The sequence below is a fragment of the Watersipora subatra genome, chromosome 5, assembly GCF_963576615.1.
Source record: "Watersipora subatra chromosome 5, tzWatSuba1.1, whole genome shotgun sequence".
Taxonomy (NCBI): Eukaryota; Metazoa; Bryozoa; class Gymnolaemata; order Cheilostomatida; family Watersiporidae; genus Watersipora; species Watersipora subatra.
In genome coordinates, this window is record NC_088712.1 from 22,088,201 (window position 1) to 22,112,256 (window position 24,056).

General features: G+C 34.6%; 1 protein-coding gene across 1 annotated transcript in view; it reads left to right on the forward strand.

Annotated features, from left to right (window-relative positions):
• The window catches only part of LOC137397006 (transcription intermediary factor 1-beta-like), a 238,014-nt gene extending 223,821 nt beyond the window's left edge, over window positions 1–14,193 (forward strand). The window contains exon 7 of the mRNA XM_068083287.1: window positions 14,118–14,193. Within this exon, the coding sequence (XP_067939388.1) occupies window positions 14,118–14,186 (69 nt within the window). The 3' untranslated portion in view covers window positions 14,187–14,193. The remainder of the gene's footprint in view (window positions 1–14,117) is intronic.
• Window positions 14,194–24,056: the final 9,863 nt, after the last annotated feature.

Genomic DNA, 24,056 nt, shown 5'->3' on the forward strand with positions numbered 1-24,056 from the left:
TGTAGCATTAAGTACTGAAATTCCAAAAACGATAATTCAATTGGCTTGCCAGATATTTGTTTTTTTATCATTAAAAGCTTTTACAAATTATATAGACGAAATACAAGTAAGTTTAATATGTGTATTAGTACATTTTAAACAAATTTTTCATGTTTACATTTTGTTTTGTAAGTTAAATGTTTTCAACCAATTAATTAAAAATGTATTTTGTTGAAATTATTTCAAAAGACTTGAGTCTACTGTTGTGAGCCTGTGTAATATTTTTAAACATTTTTGGTTTGAGTTTTGATTTATTATACCAAAACCACATTGTTTGAAAACTTTCAAATTACTATTCAATACTCGATTTATTCATACATTTTATTTGCATAACATAGTATCGAAAGTATATACCTTTCATTCCGCTAAAAAATTTAGTTCTGTCATAATGTTAGAATAATAATAAATGATGATTTTACCAAATATGGCAGTTTTAATCAATTTAGTAGTTATACTAAAGACCTGGTAAGGAGTTGTTATACTGTGGTGTATTTTATCAGGATGTTTCATAGCTTCTGTTGTTGTCAGGTTTCAACTCTTTTGCAGAATCACATGGTACTAAGCATAAGTTTTAGGGTGCAGTAAGAGAAGTTACCGGAGGTTGTATCAGATAATTGCTAGTAATTCTAGAGAAATGCTATGAGGCATGATTAACACCTCATAGATGCAACCTTCCAAAGAGGGAAAACTCTAACTGAAAAAAACTGGGTAATCTGTTATTGAAATAGATTGCAGCTGAGTACATGCTTGAACTGAATCAGTGTTTTTGCATTACACAGAATATTACATGTGCATGTAGAGAGCTCCAAGTCAAGTCATGTTTATGAAAATCTTTAACAAGTTCACATTAAATTAGTTTAAAAAGATTCATTTTTATCATGTTGCAGTTCAGATCCCAATAGGACCCTGAAGGATAAGCTAGATTAATTTGGCTTTAGAATTGTTAAAATACATCATATGTAGATTTGATACTAAGCAAAATGGCTATAGTACAATGTAACCACAAATGGTTTTTCTATTGTCTGTTTGGGTAATAGGGTTTGTGCATTTAAGGCATATTATAATCCATTTACCATAAAGATAATGTTCAAGTAAAATGTTTAGACTACCAGTTAGTATCGCTACGGCTCAGTAGTCCACATCAGACAGCTCTTAGCTTTAGGAGTCAGGGTTGTATATTAGAAGACACAACATCATTGTTCAGGCTTGTCGACACATTTGGTTTTTGCTTGCCTACTTGCTATCATTTTCTATGTGATTTTATTTGCGTGTTTTATGCAAAATTTTGTGTAAACACTATGTACATAACCATAATCTGCAAATGGAGCGTTTATTTTCTGTTTTTTTTTGCATATTTGGCTAGTTGATGTTCTAAACCAGTCAATCACAGATGTCACTAAAATAATAGACATGGGCTTACATGTGATTCTTGATAGACTACAAAGGTAAGCTGAGCCTAATGAATAAACAACAGTCTATATATATATATAAAAAAAAATTGTTTCCTCACCCCGGATACCCCGTATGGGTGGTAAATTCTGCTCTAACTTGGGTCTCCTACCAGAGACCTGGGAGTTTGAGCACTCGTCTCAAGATCTTAGCTGTTCCCAATAGCGCACTTCTCTGCAACTCACCTGAGTGGATTGTTGTTGGTATTTGGGCAAGCCACATTTTATGCGCCGGTGTTATTGCGCTCAGTGCCCCAATGACTACTGGGATTACGGTTGTTCTTACATTCCAGCATTTTTCAATTTCTTCTCCAAGAGGGAAATATTTTTCTACCTTTTCTTTTTCTTTGCTGGCTATATTGTAGTCATTGGGTACTGCTATATCTATTATAGTAGCCCTCTTGTTCTCATTGTCTACCACCACTATATCTGGTTGGTTTGCTAGGACATGCTTGTCAGTTTGGATGTAGAAGTCCCAGAGGATCTTAGCGCGGTCATTTTCATTGACCTTACCAGGAGCTTCCCACCAGTGTTGTGGTTTATTAAGGCCATACTCATCACATAGACTTCTATACACAATACCTGCGACATGATTATGCCGCTCAGTGTATGCGTTCCCTGCTAGCTGTCTGCATCCACTGATGATGTGTTGGATGGTCTCAGGTGCATCTTTGCACAGTCTGCATCTAGGATCGTCTCTAGTGTGATAGATTTTCGTTTATATATATATATATATATATATATATATATATATATATATATATATATATATATGCTCAAAATATGTAGGATGGGAGGCCCCCTAATAAGAGGCCTTCGTATATATACAAATTATTTAAAATGTGTATAGCAAATTGATAATAGGAGGCGGAACAATTTTGCCTCCTATCGTGGATATATTTTTAATTTCGTTAGAGGTAGTTTTGAACTTGGAGTTGTCTCCTCGTTGATTTGTGTCCAAAATTAATGAATTCTTTGGTAAAATTTGTTCACACTACAAAAGTTAAGTCTCCTTACACCAAAGTTTGCCATAAAATGCACAACTGATGGCTGCCAGCAGAGCTTTTATAGGCAGGTTTTTATCAGGCATGAAATCAAAGTGTTTTGTGATGTAAAAGAAAAACAAACCAATTATGAATTGAATTACCAAGAAGTGGTTTGGGAATATAAAACCACAAAACTGATGGTTTGATTTCGATGATGGTAGTCTATCTTTCGAACTTGTCTGTAAATTGGCTACTTTTCCACAAAGTACAAAAATTCATAGCATTTTATTTATTGCACAACAAATATAGTTTGCAAATGTGGATGTTGGCTGACTGGTTATGGTCATGGCAAAAAGGGACTGAATGGTAGGTACTAGAACAGCTGGTTTACCTAACATTTTTATCCAAAAAGTTGTAAATGCATTAAAACCAACTAAATTAGTTTGTATTTTATTACCTCCCAAGGGTGCCAAAAATAAATAGCACACATCAATAAGTTTATGCAAACATAGTATGATCATGCAGAACTACGCTAAAAAATTTGTCTTTGGTTATTAATGTTAATTAATCAACAACATATTGATACATAATTAAAAAAATACGATACAATAACAAATAAATTTGAAAGATAATTTCTACAAAAGTAGAAACACCATTATTCAAACACATACAAAATGTTCACAATGTGTTTTTATTATTTTGTATGATTCATCAGTGTCAGTTTATAAAACATAGTTATGTTTTTTTTTTTAATTGTAAAATCAAGCTATTGAAATCTAAGGTTATATACCTATGTACATATACGTATGTACATGTATATAATTTAAGTGCGCATGTAACAATCATAGGATATGGAATGTTCAACAATAGATAGAAAGTAAATTTTGACTTCACCCTGACATTCTAAATCACTGCAAAATAATTTTGATGAAAAAGTTGCTAATTTGATGCTTCTATGGAACGAATCGTTTTTACAGGGGAGATAAATCCTAAAAAATCATTTTTATCAAATCTCTCATAGAAGTGGAAATGACAGCTACGGCACTTCTTCAGCTTTGAATTATCCATACAACAATTAGTCTAAAGCACTGCATAAATTTCCCCTGAAAAACGGTGCAAATGGAAATGCAAGATAAACTGCCTTGGCGCACGGCCTATACTGCTTGAAAGTGTTAATCGACTTCTTAACAGGTGTTCAGAAAACCATGAACAGGCCATTAAGCATGCCACTAATTAACAAGCTTACACTGTTCTGTCTACAATTGAACAAACATACTGTGAGAATCGCATGCAGCTAGTTTTGCGATGAAGGCAGCAAAACGCCAGTTATTTTGTCTTAGTTCATTGGCTACTACTACAATGATGCATCAATAGTTACAAAGAAGATATTTTCTTGCTTCTACTAGCATTTTATATTTATATAATTGTAAATAATAAAACATTGCCTTTTGCCAATAAAATGCTACCTTATCAAGCAGAGAGTGTTTAAGCTCATTACTTCATTTAATGAAGAACCAGTTCAGGCATTCTTTTTCTACCTGTTTTAATAACAGCACATCAAACAGAACAGACACTAGTCAATCATTTCTATAGTATATGGAATTTTTGTCTGGGCCTCTGAAGCCAGGGTTAGAGATTTAGAAATAGTTGTTTTTATTGGTTTCAAATGTGTGGTATACAGCTTAAGAGTCAACTACCTTAATGCATGCAATAATGAGCTGCCTTCTTTAAGGATAGAATAATCAAAAATATACTTATCCTCTGCACATTATCGACACACATGACCATTCCTCAAGATACAGCGGACTGCCATGGGACTAGTAATAATAATAACAATAATAACTGTAAAGTATGAAGGCCGCATTCTGAAGAAATACACAAGGACCAGAGTGAAGAAATTATACATATTTTAAATGAACTGATAACTAATAATGAAGAAGGAATACAAATATAGAATTCAGAGAAAAACGGAAATTTGCTATGCTAGATAATATACACCAAAACTGATGAATGAAAAATAACAAATAAAAACAAGTAATCAGAGAGTACGGGGACACAAAAGTGGATGACAAGAAGAAGCCTTTAGAAAGAGGTAGATAGTCTAATAACAGCAGCACAAGACTAAGCACTGCAAACCAATGCCAGGAAAGCATGGATTGAGGAGAGTATGAATGATGTTAAATTCAGATTGTGTAAGACAAAAGATGTACCAGCCATATTGTAAATGAGTGCTCAAAGATTGCACAAACATAATACAACCATCAACATGATCAAGTGACTGCAGCAGGTTGCTTGACTTTCTGTGAGAAGCATCACATGCCACATACAGCATATTGGTATAACCATAGGGTAGAGCCAGTGTCTGAAAATGACAAAATGAAAGGTTTAGAACTAATCATAAAAGAAACAACATGGGTTAAGATTAGTTATATAACCATCCCAGGTGATGCAAGAGTAAAAAAAAGATATTAAGAAGATGTACAAAGGGCAAGATTTGAGCTTTGAAGGCTGGAGAATGTCCAAGCGAAAGTGTTATCTGTAGTAATTGGAGTGATTGAGACATTAATCAGCTAGCTTTTCTCATATCTCTCTGAGGGCAGTGCTCAACAGTTTTTCAAACAACTTAGAAAACAGTGCTGCTAAGAGCTAGATTTCTTATGAATACTTATGAATCTAAAATCAGTTAAAATAGTAGGATTTGCAGAAAGCACTTCTCCATAAGTTGTCAGAATTATCTTCTCTTTCCTTAGTTTACAAACAAGAGCCCTCTTTATGTAATGGTCCATATCAGTGACTATACTCATATAGGTATACTTTATAGGAATATTTATGTCAAATTTTAAGGAAGACTCCTCAGTAGAAGGACTCGTTAAAGTCAAATTCCTCAAGCTAAGGCCTTGGCTCACCAACTACCAGCCACTCGGTTGTGAAGACAGTTTTTAGAATGATACTAAAAATATTAATAAAAGCCGTGTCTGTCCATCTGTCTAAAGCTAAATATAGAGGTTAGGAAAAACATTGCACGGAGAATTGAACTCAAAATATTTGGCGGAGCAGCTGTGCACCCTAACGATGGCTCAGCTTAACCACCTTGCAGCTATGTGTAATAATTTTGTAAATTCAGCGTGCCAGACTGACAGGGTAGGCTACTAGTTTTCTGGTAATAACAGCCCTGGACCTCCTTGGTTCCAAGCCATGGTTGGAGGTTTGGGATAAACATTGCATAATAGGGAAGTCAAACCTACAACATGCAAACTGATTCCCAAGAATGCCGCTACCAGCGTCGACCATTCAGCTTCAATTGGTTTAAATTGTTTGCCTAGGCATACTCACTATACTTTATTGACACATCTGTTAGTGTAGGCTGTACTGGTATATATAAAAAGTTTGGAAAAACTTGTTCGTTGATAATCTACTCATGACACACTTACATCTGCATAACATTACCATGGTTGACAATTAGTTGTGAAGATAGCTTGCACATTACTTTCATAACAATATCGTTTACCAAAGATAAAGGGCAGATGTGCTTTGCTATTCTCAAGCAATTATCTGTGTCGCTTAAAAAATGATACTACTGAATAAATGGGCTGTTTGCTTAGTTTGTGTGACAAGCATGCAAAATTTAATAAAATTTTCTGTAATAGGTTAAGACTGAAAAGTTGCAACGCAAACATTATTTTTGAAAAATAAATTCCTGCTGTGATAATTTGCTGAGATATAGTTTTTAGAATTTGGCCCATTCATGAAACATTACTGCCAGAGACAGTTAAAAGAAAAACACATGGATAATGAGAGCTTAGAAGATTAGGTCGTCACACTGACCAAGAACACTCCTAGCAATATTGTACTATGGCTAGAAAATCAGCAAAGAGCAACAAAAATTTGTAAAAACTATTTAAAAGAACACTACCACTGATTAGTTTACACTCTCATCCATCTACAAATATAACTGGTTGGAATTTGTATTGGGTGATGAAAAGGCTAATGAAAAGGCTGAGCTAATGAACTGCCTATACAAGCATCCAGGCATCTTGTTTGCAGCTTTTGCATATATGCAGGATGAGAAAACTTGTGCTCAGAGGCCACTTATGATGGATAGTCAAAGCTGCCATGATTTTTCGCAAGCTTTTTAAAAACGTGTGGTTCTCCTTGCTGTTTATTTCACGTTAATATAACTCTCGCTGTGCTTCCCGAAATGTCAGCAATTCTTATGTGGTTTAAACAGTAATTAAGATGCTTGTGACATTTTAGTCTCAATTTTTATACATAGTTCATTTGCTTTAATATCTTTAAGGCAATTTTACCTGTCAAGTATTTGAAGAGTCAATCAAAAAGTATTGAAGTTTTTTTATCATATGGAATTTTGCTGGTGGTTTTCGGAGTTCGGACAAGCAGGATATTTTAAGATTAAAATTTGCGAAACTCAATTCCAGTTACAATGCTCACAAGAAAGGAAATGTGCCCAGACCTCAAAAATTACATCAATAGTCATGCTTGTTGTTTATCAAAATACACATACTGTCTCATTATCAATGATTCCTCATGTGTTCATACAGTAGTTAATGAAAAACAATGGGACTAATTCTAATCAACCTATCTTTAGAAAAATTTGAAACAGCTATAGCAATGTGTCTAAGTATAGGCCTATATTTTAATTTTCATTTAAACAACCATAAGCAAACGCAAAATAAGATGTATGTCAATAAAGATGCATAACACTGCAACTTGGCTGCAATAGCCGATGGCATCACGGGAGGAAAAAACAGGAAGTGCAACGATTGACATAATTTTTGGAGAAATCTTTTTCTTCTGAGCCTTATAATTGCACTTAAATGTTAACAATTTTAATTTTGAAACATCCCAGCAACCAAATCACATAAAACCACATTCAGAAATTCAACAAATTGAAAAATGCCAAAAGTTTTTTAAAACACTTTTTAAAATTTTATGTAATGGACCCTTTCAAAATATTTGTTTCAAAAAGTTTATGGAAATTATTTGCCAAATAATGACATCAAGATTAGTTATGCGTTATACTCAATAAATAGTAGGTAAAAGTTGCAACAATTTACATGTAGATGATATCGACATTTTAATATTTTCATGAAAAACGCTTTGATAACTTTAATTAGCTCGTGTCATACATTAAACTTTGCTACAGAAAACTAAATCTGACAAAAAATGATTATTTTTAACGTCTGTGAATTTGTTTGGTGGAGTGCATCACAACTGTTGTGTCACACATGAGAGCACATCACATATTACCTAACATATATAAAAAAGAGTCGTTGTTAGCTCATTTGTTTTTTAGGATATGATGCTACCTCGCAACGCTTGTAGGCTTATACTGTTTTCTGTTGGTAGGATTTTTACTGTTAAAAATGTGGTTGTGTCAAATTTGAGTTGACCCTAAAAGAAAGCATTTTTTTCTCTATCAGTTGATATGTTGTATGTTGTGTTAGGCAATCTCATTGCCAAGATATTTGAAGATTAAAATCGGAAAAATATGGTCGCCGTAAAAACGCTCAGGCCAAAAAAACATGCCCAGACTTGCCCAAAATGATGTCACAAGTGAATTTATCTGTCAATATATCTCGTATTCACATCGGCTATTTGCGATAAAAGTCTAGTTCTACGCGGCTCTATCGGCATATACTTTATTTTGTATTTGCTCATGTTGGTTAGAATAAAATTTTAAACCCTACTACAGATACATTATTATGAATGTTTCAAAGGCCTCAAATAACAAAAATTAAAAATTAGTCTTGCTCACTTTTTCTAAATGCTGTGTAAACATTTGAGTACCGACTACCAATTCTACCGGTCTACGGTAATTCTGTCAAGTTAACTGTATAATAAGTTCTTTGTATCAGCACACTTCCGCCGCTACCCACACTAACGATATACAGCTCGTGTCGTATAGGGACATGTCCCTATACGACACTGTATACAGCCTCCCGAAAGCCCCGCCCACATTATGTCCGTCGCCTATCCTTGGTGCGGGGCCGTATATCATTGCCAACACTGAAAACTAGTTTCTTACTACCTTTGAAAATAATATACATAGGGATAGAGTTTTAAGGATTAGAAGTCTGCTGCAAACTGGATTTGAACTCACATTCTCCAGCTCTGCGGACATCCATATACCGTATCCAATTCAATACAATATTCTGTAAATCATGTTTTGCATTATCGTCAACAATATAATGCTATTATATAATTTTTACAAGCAAAATATTTTCATCCCGGCATAAAGCTTTTATTAAAAATATTCATCAATTCGTGGCCACTCACATAGTTTTAGCTGTTACAATAAGACAAATTCATCTACTGCAAGAAACTTAAACAAAACATGGTTTATACAGCACACATTCAAGTCTCTCTTTTCCCTTTATGGCAGTTTCTATACTGACAAAGCTGCTTTGGATGGTGGGACAACATAAACATCCTGTAATCAGTAACACAAAGGCAATAAAAATATGTCATTCATAAATATGTCATTCTAAAGCGTATCTACTGAAAGCTTTCAAATTGGGAGTTTGATAGACTGTGAGTGTAATTTTAAAAACGAATAAACGTTTAACAAAGGCACAAGTACGCCAAGCCAACGATTCGGAGCTTCGGTTCTGGAAATTAAAGATTTGCATTGATTAATCGATTTTCTTCACTTTCTACAAGTGAAAAGTGAACATCTAAAGTCAAATCATGAATCTAAAATTACTACATAATTTACTACAAATAAATATAAATATAAATATAAATTACTACATAGTTTTACTACATAAAACTGCCACAGAACATTTGAAGCAAATGCAGCTAGGTGAACCGATAAAAAAACATAAAAAGATAATTAGTGATAGCAAAAATGTGTAATTTTATTAATTAGTACATGTATTATTGAGTACTAAAATATTACCTTTAGTATATTCATCAATCTAAGCCATTGTATTGCTAGATGCTAAAGATTAGAAAGAAGTCATCAAAAATTCATTGTACATACGTATCTCGCACACGCAGGAAATTACATTTCAGCCTCAAACAGGGAAATATAATCTGAATGTTAACCCAACAAGAAACTTTATAGGAGAATCATAGTAAAAGATAAATTTATCTCCATTTTCCAATCTTCCTCCGTAGAACCTTTACTACCTGATGCCAAGAAAACTCACAGTCACCTTCGCAGCAATTTTTACAATCATGTTGTTCGCCAATAAAACGTGTCGATCGAGTAATTCATTAAAGTAACGATGTTAATTAATTTAGTAAATATTGATGTCCATGCGATTTAATAATATAGTAATATTCCTAAATTTGAGATCACAGCCAACGCGTCTTACGACTGACAACATTTGTTACGGCCTATATAAAAATTCTACTCTGATGATTGACTAAGGAAGCTACCTCATATTTATCGCTCGTGGTTTCTTTTCAGATATATCACTTGTGACGTCACGAAAGAAGCACCCGCTGGAACGTGAGCTTTTTAAAAGCGGGCCCCACTTAAATGCATATATCTCTGAACAGGGTTGGTCTACAAAGACAAAAATGGCATCAAATTGTAGCTGATGTTTCAGCCTTTTATGGGTCTTAATTTTTTTAAATCAAATTTTTTGACGCAACCACATCTTTAAAGCCTTTGTAAGATATATAGTTGGGGTCTGAAAAGTGAAAACATGACAAGCTACATCAAATTTACATACTTGAGCAGTAGCAACTGCTTTGCTTCAAGGAAAGCTTTTAGAAGTTAATTTCTTTTCAGCCTTTGAAGTTTTTCGTGACTCTGAGTTAGGAAAGAAAATTTTAGTTTACCAACGCAAGTGTGTTACTATGCTACATTGTTTTCATGATTGTTTATAAAAATAAAAAATCTCAGTGAGCCGCAGCACTACTAATGTAAGCATTGTTTATAAACTAGCTGAATGCATTTACTTGCCTAGGCATTCTCATTGCGCAAAACTAAAGATTACATTATCTCAAGGAGTATGAACATTGTTCAGAATTTTCTAACAACAGACTTTAAACTTACAGTGAAATGTTGATCACTTGCAACATTTTATTAATTTGCAGTTTTAATAATGTCTATTGAAACAATGCAACTTTTTGTGGTGTATACTTGTACTTTTAGATATAACACTAGACCCATTCAAACCAAGCTCTTGCTGATTAAAGTCCGCTAAACAATTGTAATGCAATCAGACTGCTGATTTGTGTGAATGGTTCAGAGTTGTGATGCGTTAAATCTGTACTGTGTAATTGCAGCTCAGTAAACAGTAATTTTCCACCGCATTACAACTTTACAAGGCAAAATGGACATTTTCTGTTACTTAAACCGTGCTCCTACTGTAATTTTCCTACTTTCATCCACTGCCTATTTACTTTCATGACTCATTACCTAAAACCCAGCAATTCATACATAGTACTAATGCACATTCTTAAAAACTTGAAACTGCATGCATACTGCAATTGTGAATTAGTATGAAAATGATACTGTGAACCAGCTGACACTACTGACTTTCTAAGCATCTGTACTGCATTGTACAAGATCGTCCAATACTATTGTTAGCACTACTGAACTTGTCTAGTAAGTCCCATATCATATTCCAGATTCCAATCATATAAGCTACAATATGCTAGTGGTGATCAACTTGTTTGCCTAATTACATTCAAATTTTAATACCATCCACATCTTGCAATTGTGTTGCAATTTTCAACACTATACTTGATTTTGGAATGATATTTCATGAAAATGTACTGTGCATGTATGTACAATCAACCGTAATGCAGAGGTTTTTATTGCTTGTAACACTACGAAATGTACTTTAGCAACACTTCCACTGTATCTAGCATTGCACACTGTGCAGAAGGTAATACTGTCACTGAATCAATACTCATTAGTATGCATTATAAAAGACTTGTACAGCATGTATAGTGCATACTACCCATAGTAAAAGTTTGTAATGCAATTATCCTGACAGCATCATGGCTGTGACACACTTACTAGTGCTACTGCACGGCTAATGCAAATATATAGATGTCTAGACTGGCAATTGTTGAAATTGCTATGAGTTTTATATCCAAGCACAAGTGAGGGCAGTGCTCATTAATGAGTAGTTATATTTTCTCATAATGGTGACAACCCTGACCATGGTTTTATGTCAACTGTTAATCCGCTTAATCTGCAAGAATAACGTAATCCCCTACCAAAGCTATGTGATTAGAATAACATAAAAATGTTTTGTGACCTTGTCTTTAAACCTTGCAGTTACATGATATTGACATGTTGGTATGAAGTTTATTTTACTGGCTAATGGAATAATTGGTAAAAGCAAGTGATGTTGTGTGGAAATAAAAGAAAAGAGCAATTATAATGACTCAAAAACTTAACAACTTTTAATAGCAAACCTTTTGTGAGATCAGGATATTTTGTGGCATCAAAGTTGCGGCATAGTATGCAGGATAGTCTGTTGACGTGCTTTAGACAACAGAGATTAAAAAAACCCGAGGTACATCGAGCCCAATTCTATACCTATCAAACATCATCAATCTGAAACAAAACTTGTGTAGTGTTTCTAGCTTTTCCATAGCTCTATCTAATAAATATGAAAAAAATTAAATGAAACAGCAAGCAGTTGCAGTGAATAACTTTGTTATATATGCATAGGACATGACATGTTCTCATGATTGGCCTATGATTTACAGACTAGCTAGATAAAAGGGGTAGCGAGAGGGATTTTCTGTGTTATGAGTCATTGGTTTAACATTACATAACCAGGCTTCATAATTGGTAGCTAAATGAAAGCAGTGGATGTCATTTGGAAACGACCTAGATACTGACATTTCAGTAGATGCTGTAATGCTGAGATAACATTTTACCAAATCTTTTACCTTGTATCAATGGTAGTGACAATTTGCCACTACACTGTGTCATCATAGCGCAGTACCAAGTGATATTTCAGTGCAATCAAATCTTTTAATATGAGTAGGCTTTTACTTTATAGGCTTTAACATATATGTAATAAATTTAAATACTTATATTATTTTTAGCCATTTCTTAAACATATTTCTAGCAAACATCAGCCCCAGACTTCTTTGTTTTCAAGGTGTAATAGATAATTACTTCAACAGATGTGTCCTGACTATATAACAGGTACATTTTTATTAAATACTAATATTCTTTCCAGTCTTTGGTTGTTGGGATGAATAAGATGGAGAGCTGCTGCTGCTTCTGCTGCGATTGGTGTGGCTGAGACTAGGACTATTTTAGGCACCGAGATGTGCACTAATTCTGTTTAGTTTTACGCATTCTCGGCTCATCTTGGTCTACTGTCTCCTCTAGACCTGGTCAGTAAAGCGGCAGTTGTTGTCCTGAGCAATATGGCTTAACAAGCTTACCCTATTGGTGATAAAGCTTCTAAGTTTATAAAGTTTTTTTTTTAAGTTTCAAAGTCTACAATATTTTCAATTTTATTCTACCAAGACGAGCCACAGAAAGCAACAAGGCAATTTTTTCTCAATTATTTTGTGTATTTCATTTTTAGCAAACTGTTGAACTTTTACACACATTAATATTTGTTACATTCACTGCCTATTTCTGATTTCATGTTTATTTTACAATTTATGGCTAATTCTATTCACTTGAGCTGCCTCTAAAACATTTGCACCAATATGTATATTTTAATCTGTTAGAAGTATTTGCAACTGTTTTATATTGATTTACATGTCATGTAGTTCACAATGCAGACTTCACATTGAGCCAGTTGGGTTAAATAGAGTCACATGAACCACAACTTCTCATCATTAAATCTAGCTCTCCATTATGGCTTGTTGCCCTAGATAGGGCATGTTGCTGCAATCACGTAATTAACTTCAAATTGACTGATTTGAAAAAAAATTCATTGCCGCTTAATGTTAGTGTTTTTTAAACTTCTCTCATTGACAAGCAGTTAGTCATGATGCATTTCGCTTGCCAATAGCTTGTGAAATGTGTGCTGTTTTTTAAGCATTGCAGAAAGCCCTAAGATCTTCAAATAAATCCCATAGGCATACCAGATAGCAGAGATTACCAAAAGGGGTTGGCAAGGCATTAAAATCACTTGTATGGTTCAAACTTGTATGTCCTAGAACATGTTATACAATACAAAAATACTGTTTTTTAAAAATTGTGCTCAAATTTATGCACGCTTTCATCATTGCCTTTTAAACCAATAATTTGGCAAGTCTCTCCCAGCTATTGTTTTAAACATACATGTATATGTATATTGTCTATACATATTAGTGTACGTGCTGTAGCGTAGCGTATAAATTAAAACCATCAAAAATGTAGAAGCCTGATAGTAAACTCTCTCTGTTATGTTGAAATCATCAAAGAGTTACAATACTTTTTCTGCATAGGCTAAGGTAAGGCCTGCTTCAAACCTGCAGACAGCTGTGTAAACCCTGAGTCTTCATTCATCCAACAGCCAAAAAATTAAACAAATTACGTAGCTGCGTATGGGCATACACCTAATTTAATTGTGCTGATAACCACATTTCTTTCTGTAGGATTTACTATCGCTTGCGTGAACTCGGAGTGCACTCGGGATCGAATCTAAGCTTCAAATCTAGCTCATTTAACTCATCTCATGTCAGCAACGCTTTTTAGTGCAAGTATTATCAATGGAGGACAACTGAGCTGGCAGAAGATCTATGTGGCTGCAAGTTTCTGATTTAGACCAACGTGAGTAGGATAAAACTGTATTTAAGAAATGAAACAGATAATGAAAGCAGCAGGTATGTGTGCTTTTGCTTTAGATTTTACTTTACCTTGAACTTTGGGGACTACATTGGGCTACAGGATTTGTTGTTGTCGCTCATCCAAAGTAACAAAAATATACGACTTTCAATGAAAGCTTGGATGACTGTAGCTTAACATTTGCTTCATACTCAAGTCAAGTCAAGCTCATATGTCAAGCGATTTTCAGGAATCGAGTGTTGCGATCATTGGTAGACATTGGTAGATATGCATCACTGAATAATTTTCCATTGCTAGCTGGTTGTCGGATGCATGCTTTACGTTATATCCTTAAAATCCCAAATTTTTCCAACTTCTCAAAAATTCAAGTGATTCAAAGATCTATAACAAAAGTTTAATTAAAAATGGTTTACAGAAAGAGTTTTTAATTGAATTCTGAAAGAATATATAATTTATATTGTAATACTCATACAAAAATTAGTTCCGTAGGCCTACTATATGCTAATCAAAGCTACCGTTTCAAGGCAAAGGTTAGCAGTAGTTAACCTTTCGGTATAGAGATTCAAGACAAAAAAATTCATGTAAAATAAACGTTTTATAATGCTAGAAGCCTAGAACTAAGTGCCAGCAAAGCTTTGCTAGCAAAGCTTTGTGAAGCGTATTAGATACACATGGCATGAGGAAAATCTGTTGCTGCAGATGTTTATATTATTGATTGATATAATTAATGTGGTTATGTAAACATTGACTGTAGCATATATTCTTTAAGGGGAAATATATATTTTGCCATAAACCTTGTTTTCTTTTTAAAACATTTTTTGAAGATTGACTAACCAAACATGAAACAGGTACATTAAAAATAATTAAGCTTTTCGTATACCCATTATTATGCTAGTTTGCAACGAATTTGCGTGTAGCCTATCATCAGAAAACTCAATGACCAAAATTTGCTTGATATTTCTCCAGTATCCTGCGAGACATGTATTGCCTCCAGCTAGCTTTAACTTTCAGAGCCAGACATAGAACCCAGTTCAAGCAATAAAGGTCATAAACTAGTAACAAGCATTAATTAAACATCTCTTTGTATATAGCTTAGTGTATGGCATTATGTAATCTCATACCTGTTGGCTGTTTAGCTCAGATAAAGAGCTAATCTCATCAATCACTGTCAACAGGGTGTCAACAATCACTGTCTCTGTTGGCTGGCACTGGCTACATGCATTACTCATGTGTCTTTGTGTAACTTAGATGTACTCTCTAACTTGGTCCACATAAATGCATGCTAATAATCAAATGTCTTTTTTTCTTGTAGAGTGTGACATTGTGTTTCGTAATAATGCTATAATGCCTGGCTTGCTCTTGGTTGCAGGTATGTACTGACAAGATAAAACAATCTGACTTTTTTTCATTTTTTTTCCAGGGTTTCATTTATATGGTCTCTAATTTAGACAACAACTGCGACGACTTAGCCTTTAGCTGTGCACTTTTCTTGTTGTTTTGTTATCGTTACTAATGCCAACAGAAAATTTAATATTCACATTGTTTTTATATAGTAATGATAATAGCAAAAAGAGTACAATTTAAAATAGTTTTTCTCTGTAATTACCAAAAATCATTTAGCAACCGATATAGTTCTAGTCATAACATTGAAATGAATATTTTCATGGTGTAGTATCCTGGTTAGCCTCTGAACCTTGAGTTAAATGTATTCTGTTTTTGTCTAATTTAAAAGTTTTGAGCTATTGAGACATACACTGACCCTCGTATAGAGATAAACCCTGTCTTTAACAATGATGATTTCAGCCAGCTTTCAATAACCTAACCAACAGACCTTACCCATTCTGTGTTGTGCTGTCCTTGTATTGTGGTTGGTTTTTGTTAGTGCAGAGTAGGTGAGAAGTAGGATACTTGAGCCAATAAAAGAGTTACATTTTTAATATGAAATAACTAAGGTTTTTTTGCGTTGTATTTATAATTTTGCATGCTCTTAGAGCTTGGTTAAGTGCATCGGTGAACATGGTTTTACTTTTGCTCTCTCAACTGCATTCAAATAATTTCATATAGTAAAGCCAATGGGCCATCTATCTTTGAAGAAAGATGCATGGGTCAGTATGGAGGATTCAGAGGCCACCACTTGAGGAAACTTGGGCATAAGGGCAAATTTCATGATCTTAGGCTATACATATAACTGAAAGCTTTTCATTTAATATCTTATTACAGCACTACCCATAACATTATTTGACGTATAGATTTTTGCTGCTTTCTTTTTATAAAACTATGGTATTGGATAAAAGCGTAAATTGAATGGGTTATGATAAAATTATACTTGGCCGCTTGACCCATCTATCCGTTTTTGCGCTTGCATTGCAGTAGATTAGTTGGGCCAACTGGTCCAACTACCCTCATCCTTAATGGCCCATGTATACCCAGCTTATAACTTTTGTAAAGTGCCATAATTCTCAAGTTATTTACAGATTAGTTTTAAATTTTGTCTCAAATCGGTTAAAAGATGTTTATTTATGTTAAAAACAAAAATTTGAGTAAACGTCATTCATTTGCTGCATGTTAAACCTGCTAGAACATTAAGTAAATTTACGAAACAGTACTGATGAAAGGTAACTTACCTCCATGCTTGACATTTTCACTTTGACAGAAACTAAGATGGCAGCAGTGACCTATTTTTGGATTGGACAATATTATACAAGCAATAGAAAACTAAAATAAAGTAAACAATTTCTAATAATGGGATACCTATGTATCCCCTGTTTCCATATATCCCACTTCTCCCCTAATATTTGTCCTGAGTAATTATACTCACTGGAAATGTGAGTTTATCTTCTCTCAATTTTTGGCATTAGAAAGTTTGAGTATTTTTATCATGTTTGCTAGAATTTTGACTTCTGAGTTCGAGTTTGGCACATGAATTATTGAAGCACAATGAATAAATGTTGGGATTGGTCGCTTGAAAGATGTGCGATACTCAACAACTATGCCTGCTATGGACTAATGCATCTATGGAAATAATTATAATTGTATTTTAATATCACAATTACTATTCTGGTGTTATGGATTAAATTAGGCTGCTGAAATATAACACTGGATATCTAACATGTTTCAGTCAATGCTACTTGCTAAATTAAGTTTGAGCAGGGTAGTGTTTTTAAAAGTTTACTCTCTATTCTTTGGATTTAAGATTCAATGTTTTTGTAGTTGTACCTGCAAAATGATAGAAAATAATTTTCACCTGTAATTACAATTTAATTGTATGGAACAGTACTTGAATTGTTCCATATACTTGAAGAAAGAGATAGAGATAAAGTTATAGCGACCAAAAAAGGTAATTGACATGGTATGGCTAAATATGACAGGGTTGTTATTCACTGCTGCCACATTCAAGGCAAGGCCAATGTTTTCACTGCGGTTTATCTAGTATTTTGCAATATTATCACAGGCTCATTATACACGCATTATGTGGCTCTCGGAGCGAATAAGAGTCAGGCTTATAGGGCAGAGCTAGCTAGAGAGTGGCAAAACACACCTGTGAATAATAAAACTTGATCGGAAACACTTACTAGAACCAACATCTTCGTACATACATAAAGCACTAAGCTGGGACAAGAACCCACCAGAGCACGCAATCCAATAATAGCTAAAGCTGAAGCAATAATAGTCATAAAAGCTGAAGCAAGCGGTAGAAATGTCAAGTGATTTGCAGGAACTGATAATTGCAGGGCTTTGTGAAGCGTATTAGATATGCATGACATGAGAAAAACTCTTTGTCGCGGATTTACATATTATTGATTTTATTGAATGTACAAAAAACAAACTTAAGATAATTTACTCATTTAAATTTCACAAGAACCAGCCAAATCTCCGTTTTCAAATTATATTATATTCATACAAACAACTCGTATCCCTTTTATGTAGATTCATGCATCAAAGAAGGTAGTTTTAGGAAATTTCCAATTTTCAAAAAAATGTCATTTGCTGAAACAAAGTTAGATTTGCACCATAAAAATTGCAAAATATACTAAGTTTGACTGAAATTAGTTATTTATTACAGACAATACATAGTTATAAAGATTATTTATACAGATGTAGTTAGTCACGAACACGAAAATCATGAAACTTCAAATTTTTCCCAACGAGAAACTTTGAATTTTTTCTTCAAACAAATGCATAGCAAATCTATATGCCAATATAACACGAATAAAACTTCATGAAAATGTTTCAAATAATAAAAAATATGTTCAATAACTCTGTTCTTGACTTTTCAGATATCATAGACAGCTCTCAGAACCAATATGATCCTATCGAAACTGAAAGATAACGTCAGTCTGACTATAGCTGGCAGCGTGAAGAATGCATTTTTATTCGAGCATAACGATTCAAATTGGCAAAATTAAAAGTTAATAGAAACTTTGAAACGTTAAAAATAATGTTTTAATTTGATTTATGCAGTCTTTCAGTGTCTTACCACTTTTTGATCTGCATATTTACTGCTGAAGTTGAAAAAAGATTATCACAAACGATAAAATTTCAAGTCAGCATGATGATTTCCGGTTTTGGTAGATATTGAGATAGGTGTACTAATCGGGTTATAACTTTTGTCGGAGATGTCACAGAAGCATATTTTAAAGTTTGTTTGATTGGCCAGAAATTTTTCTTTATAGCGAATTAAAAGTATTATTTTATAACTAAAAAATAATGATACAAAGAGTTGGTAAATTTCAGACGCGAGTAAACACGCGTTGAGTGCCTGACAATGTTATAAATACGCATGTTAACTTGCGTTAACTCGCGCATGGGTGCGAATGAGTTTATCTGGTTATGTAAACATTCACAGTAGCAGATATTATTTGAGAGAAAATGACTATTTTGACTTAGCCTTGCTTTTGTTTGTAAACATTTTGTTGAAGATTGTCTAACGAACCATGATACAGGTACATGCAAAATCGTGAAGCTCTTCGTATACACATTAATATGCTAGTTTGCAAGTTTTTGTCTCGAGCTTTAGCTTTCAGAGCCAGACATAGAACCCGTTCAAGAAATAAAGGTCTTAAACTAGTAAGAAGCATTATTTAAACACCCCTTTGTATATAGCTGAGTGTATGGCATTATGTAATCTCATACCTGTTTGCTGTTTAGTTCAGAGAAATAGCTAATCTCATCAATCGCTGTAAACCACATGCTGGCACTGGTTACACTCATTACTCATGTCTTTGTCTAACTGGTGATGTACTGTCTAACTTGCCAACATAAATGGATGCTAATCAATTGTCGTTTTTCTTGTAGAGTCTGATATTGAGTTTCGTAATAATGCTACAATGCCTGGCTTGCTCTTGATTGCGGGTATGTACTGACCAGATAAAACGATCTATCTTTTTTCCATATTTTCTTTCCAGGTTTGCATTCATATGGTCTCTAATTTAGACAACAACTGCCAGGACTTAGCCATTAGCTGTGCGCCTTTCTTGTTGTTTTTTTTACTGTTACTTATGCCAACAAGAACTTTAAAATGGTATTGTTTCATATAACAATAATAACAACATAGAGTTACTACTTAGAATAGTTTTTCTCTGTTATTACAAAAAATCAAAATTTGCATTCAATATAGTTCTGGTGATAATATTAAAATGAGTATTTTTATGGTTTAGTCTCATGGTTAGCCTCTGAGCCTTGATTTCAATGTATTCTGGTTTTGCTAACTGGAAGGTTTTAAGCTATTGAGACATTCACTGACCCTCCAATGAAAATAAAGACTGGTTTTAACTCTTTCGCTACCGTAAGCCGATATATCAGCTTTAGTGGTAGTTCAAGTACAGGCCGTAAGCCATATATCAGCTTTAGTGGTAGTTCAAGTACAGGCCGTAAGCCATATATCGGCTTTAGTGGTAGTTCAAGTACAGGCCGTAAGCCATATATCGGCTTTAGTGGTAGTTCAAGTACAGGCCGTAAGCCATATATCATCTTTAGTGGTAGTTCAAGTACAGGCCGTAAGCCATATATCGGCTTTAGTGGTAGTTCAAGTACAGGCCGTAAGCCATATATCGGCTTTAGTGGTAGTTCAAGTACAGGCCGTAAGCCATATATCGGCTTTAGTGGTAGTTCAAGTACAGGCCGTAAGCCATATATTGGCTTTAGTGGTAGTTCAAGTACAGGCCGTAAGCCATATATCGGCTTTAGTGGTAGTTCAAGTACAGGCCGTAAGCCATATATCGGCTTTAGTGGTAGTTCAAGTACAGGCCGTAAGCCATATATCAGCTTTAGTGGTAGTTCAAGTACAGGCCGTAAGCCATATATCGGCTTTAGTGGTAGTTCAAGTACAGGCCGTAAGCCATATATCAGCTTTAGTGGTAGTTCAAGTACAGGCCGTAAGCCATATATCGGCTTTAGTGGTAGTTCAAGTACAGGCCGTAAGCCATATATCGGCTTTAGTGGTAGTTCAAGTACAGGCCGTAAGCCATATATCATCTTTAGTGGTAGTTCAAGTACAGGCCGTAAGCCATATATCAGCTTTAGTGGTAGTTCAAGTACAGGCCGTAAGCCATATATCGGCTTTAGTGGTAGTTCAAGTACAGGCCGTAAACCATATATCGGCTTTAGTGGTAGTTCAAGTACAGGCCGTAAGCCATATATCGGCTTTAGTGGTATTTCAAGTACAGGCCGTAAGCCATATATCAGCTTTAGTGGTAGTTCAAGTACAGGCCGTAAGCCATATATCAGCTTTAGTGGTAGTTCAAGTAAAGGCCGTAAGCCATATATCGGCTTTAGTGGTAGTTCAAGTACAGGCCGTAAGCCATATATTAGCTTTAGTGGTAGTTCAAGTACAGGCCGTAAGCCATATGTCGGCTTTAGTGGTAGTTCAAGTACAGGCCGTAAGCCATATATCGGCTTTAGTGGTAGTTCAAGTACAGGCCGTAAGCCATATATCGGCTTTAGTGGTAGTTCAAGTACAGGCCGTAAGCCATATATCAGCTTTAGTGGTAGTTCAAGTACAGGCCGTAAGCCAAATATCAGCTTTAGTGGTAGTTCAAGTACAGGCCGTAAGCCATATATCAGCTTTAGTGGTAGTTCAAGTACAGGCCGTAAGCCATATATCGGCTTTAGTGGTAGTTCAAGTACAGGCCGTAAGCCATATTTCAGCTTTAGTGGTAGTTCAAGTACAGGCCGTAAGCCATATATCGGCTTTAGTGGTAGTTCAAGTACAGGCCGTAAGCCATATATCGGCTTTAGTAGTAGTTCAAGTACAGGCCGTAAGCCATATATCAGCTTTAGTGGTAGTTCAAGTACAGGCCGTAAGCCATATATCAGCTTTAGTGGTAGTTCAAGTACAGGTCGTAAGCCATATATCGGCTTTTCAATATGGTTTCACTTTTCTTTTAATTATGAAGCCTATAGAACAGCTAGACTAATCAAATTTTGTCTCCAGTGAAACAACCTTTTTGCCAACTACTTGCTATCAATGTAAATATTTTTAGCTAAATATTGTCAACAAATTGCGGTGATAAATGTAGTGACCGTAAAACGATATATCGGCTTATCAATAGGGTTTCACTTTTCTTTTTCATTGCGAAGCCTACACATTAGCTAGACCAATCAAAATTTGTCTCCAGTGAAACAATTGTGTTGCCAATCACGTGCACCTAAAAAAATTTTGTTTCAACTAATCCATTTCTAATTATTTTTCAAAACGGTGAAACCAGATCGTTATCGTCATAGCAAGGAAAAACACACTGCGTTCGTTCAACACAAATAAAACGTTCGATATTGTACAAGAGTAAAAATCATCTTGTAATTATCTTGTAGAAAATTTTGTTTTGAATAGGATGCATTTTACAGTAAAGTGATATCTGCTTTTATTCTCGAGATATTGCTTAATTACTAGCGGTATATCAGCTTTTCAAAAAGTTGGTTCATTAACTTGGGCAGAATATTCATTCGGTAAGATTTTAATGTGGTAGTGAAAGAGGTAAAGGTTTACTTGCATCAAAATTTATATTACAGTTATTTAGTATGGAAAGATTAACCAAGTCTTACTTTGTTGTGTTGTAGGTGGAAAATATTTTACTAACTATATTTTTCCAGTATATTTTGAGTCATGAAATGATGATGAGCGTGTGCTGGAAGGATATGATCTGTAAATTTTTTTACGAGTTTTTAAAATTGTACAAAATTTTATAGTTTCAACCCGAACAATGGTGAAATACCATTTTTTTCTGTTTGATGACATCGGTGGTAGGTTTTTTACTAGTGTTTGATCAAATATCATTATACTATTCTTTGGATCGCTGAAAATATTGCCCAGGTTTACTGACACGCATTGATAAGATCGGCAAGGATCAAAGCGTTAAAACTTGACATATCATCAATTCACGAATTTTTACAAGTTTATATTTATATTTAACGACTATGGTATTATCTTATTGACATGGAATTACTTAATTTATTTGAAAATTTTAGCACTTTAACTACCAGAGGTGCGAGCTGTCTACTGACACAGGCTTGGGTAATATTTCATAACAAAGGCTAGTACAAAGCCATTTGCCCAGCTGCTTGCATTGAAAGCTGCTCATCCATAACAGCTCATGTATTGCTTTCCAGTTGGCAAGCACTTTATGTATGCCTATATCAAATTTATCTGCATGTCCACCAACATATCAACTGGTCGTGGATCAGTAGTTTGTTATCTGTTTAGGCCTACGTAGTCATTAAAGTCATCTTTCCTGAGAGATGTTACAATGATGAACAGATCTCAAATGCTAGTTCAACGCTTCTTCCCAGTCATTGGATGCGTAACCAACCTGATTTTCAAGGGCTGGTAGGTCATCCTTAACTAGTTCACTTAATAAGCTTTTTACTCAATGACCTCGCATAGACCTTTCAACACATTAGTTTCAACACTTGTTGCCATTTGTCTGTTGCTTTGAATTTCTTTGCATAAAGTGAACCTTTTTGCGGTATAATTTTAATTTATTTTAGACTTGATCGATACCCCAAACTTTTTTTTTAACTTTTGATAAACGCGATAATAATACCTCAAAAAAATACCATAACGCATCTATTTTGATGCAACAACACTCTATCTTTCAGTCCTACTCCCATCCTTCAATAAAAAAATGGCTCTCAATTTTTCAAACAATTGCTTTAAGTGGTCTCAAATAGCAGTACCATTAAAATAGAGTTAGCATTCAAATATAGGTTTAACGGTAGCCCACTTTCAACATGTCTGCAAATACCAAATAAAAGGTGGTCAGAGGCTCAATGCATAAAGTGGTCATCAACTTTCTTACTTAAAGATGTAGTTGCGTCAAAAATGAAATTAGGACCCATAAAAGGCTAAAACATCAGCTACAATTTGATGCCATTTTTGTCTTTGTAGACCAACCCTGTCCAGAGATATATGCGTTTGAATGGGGCCCTCTGTTAAAAAGCTCACGTTCCAGCGGGTGCCAATTTCGTGACGTAACAAGCTTGTTATCTGAAACGAAACCACGAGCGATAAAAATGAGGTCGATTCGTTAGCCAATCATGCGTGCGAAATTTTTATATAGGCCGTAATAAATGTTATCACTCGTAAAACGCGTTGTCTGTGATCTCGAAGATTCTCATCATAGAGAATACTTTCTCATTGTTTCTGATTCAACGCGTTTCAACAATTACTAAGTTATACATAGTTTTAAAATGGCTTCAAGTTCGAGCGACCGCTACTCAGAGTTTTCTGAGCAACTTTAAGTAAAATATTAGAGTAGACAGCCTATGGCCAAAGCTGACAGGCGTCAGCAGCGTTTTGCTGCAGAAGAAGACAGAATAGAGGTAAATTAACTTAGAGTCTTCTATACTTTAGTA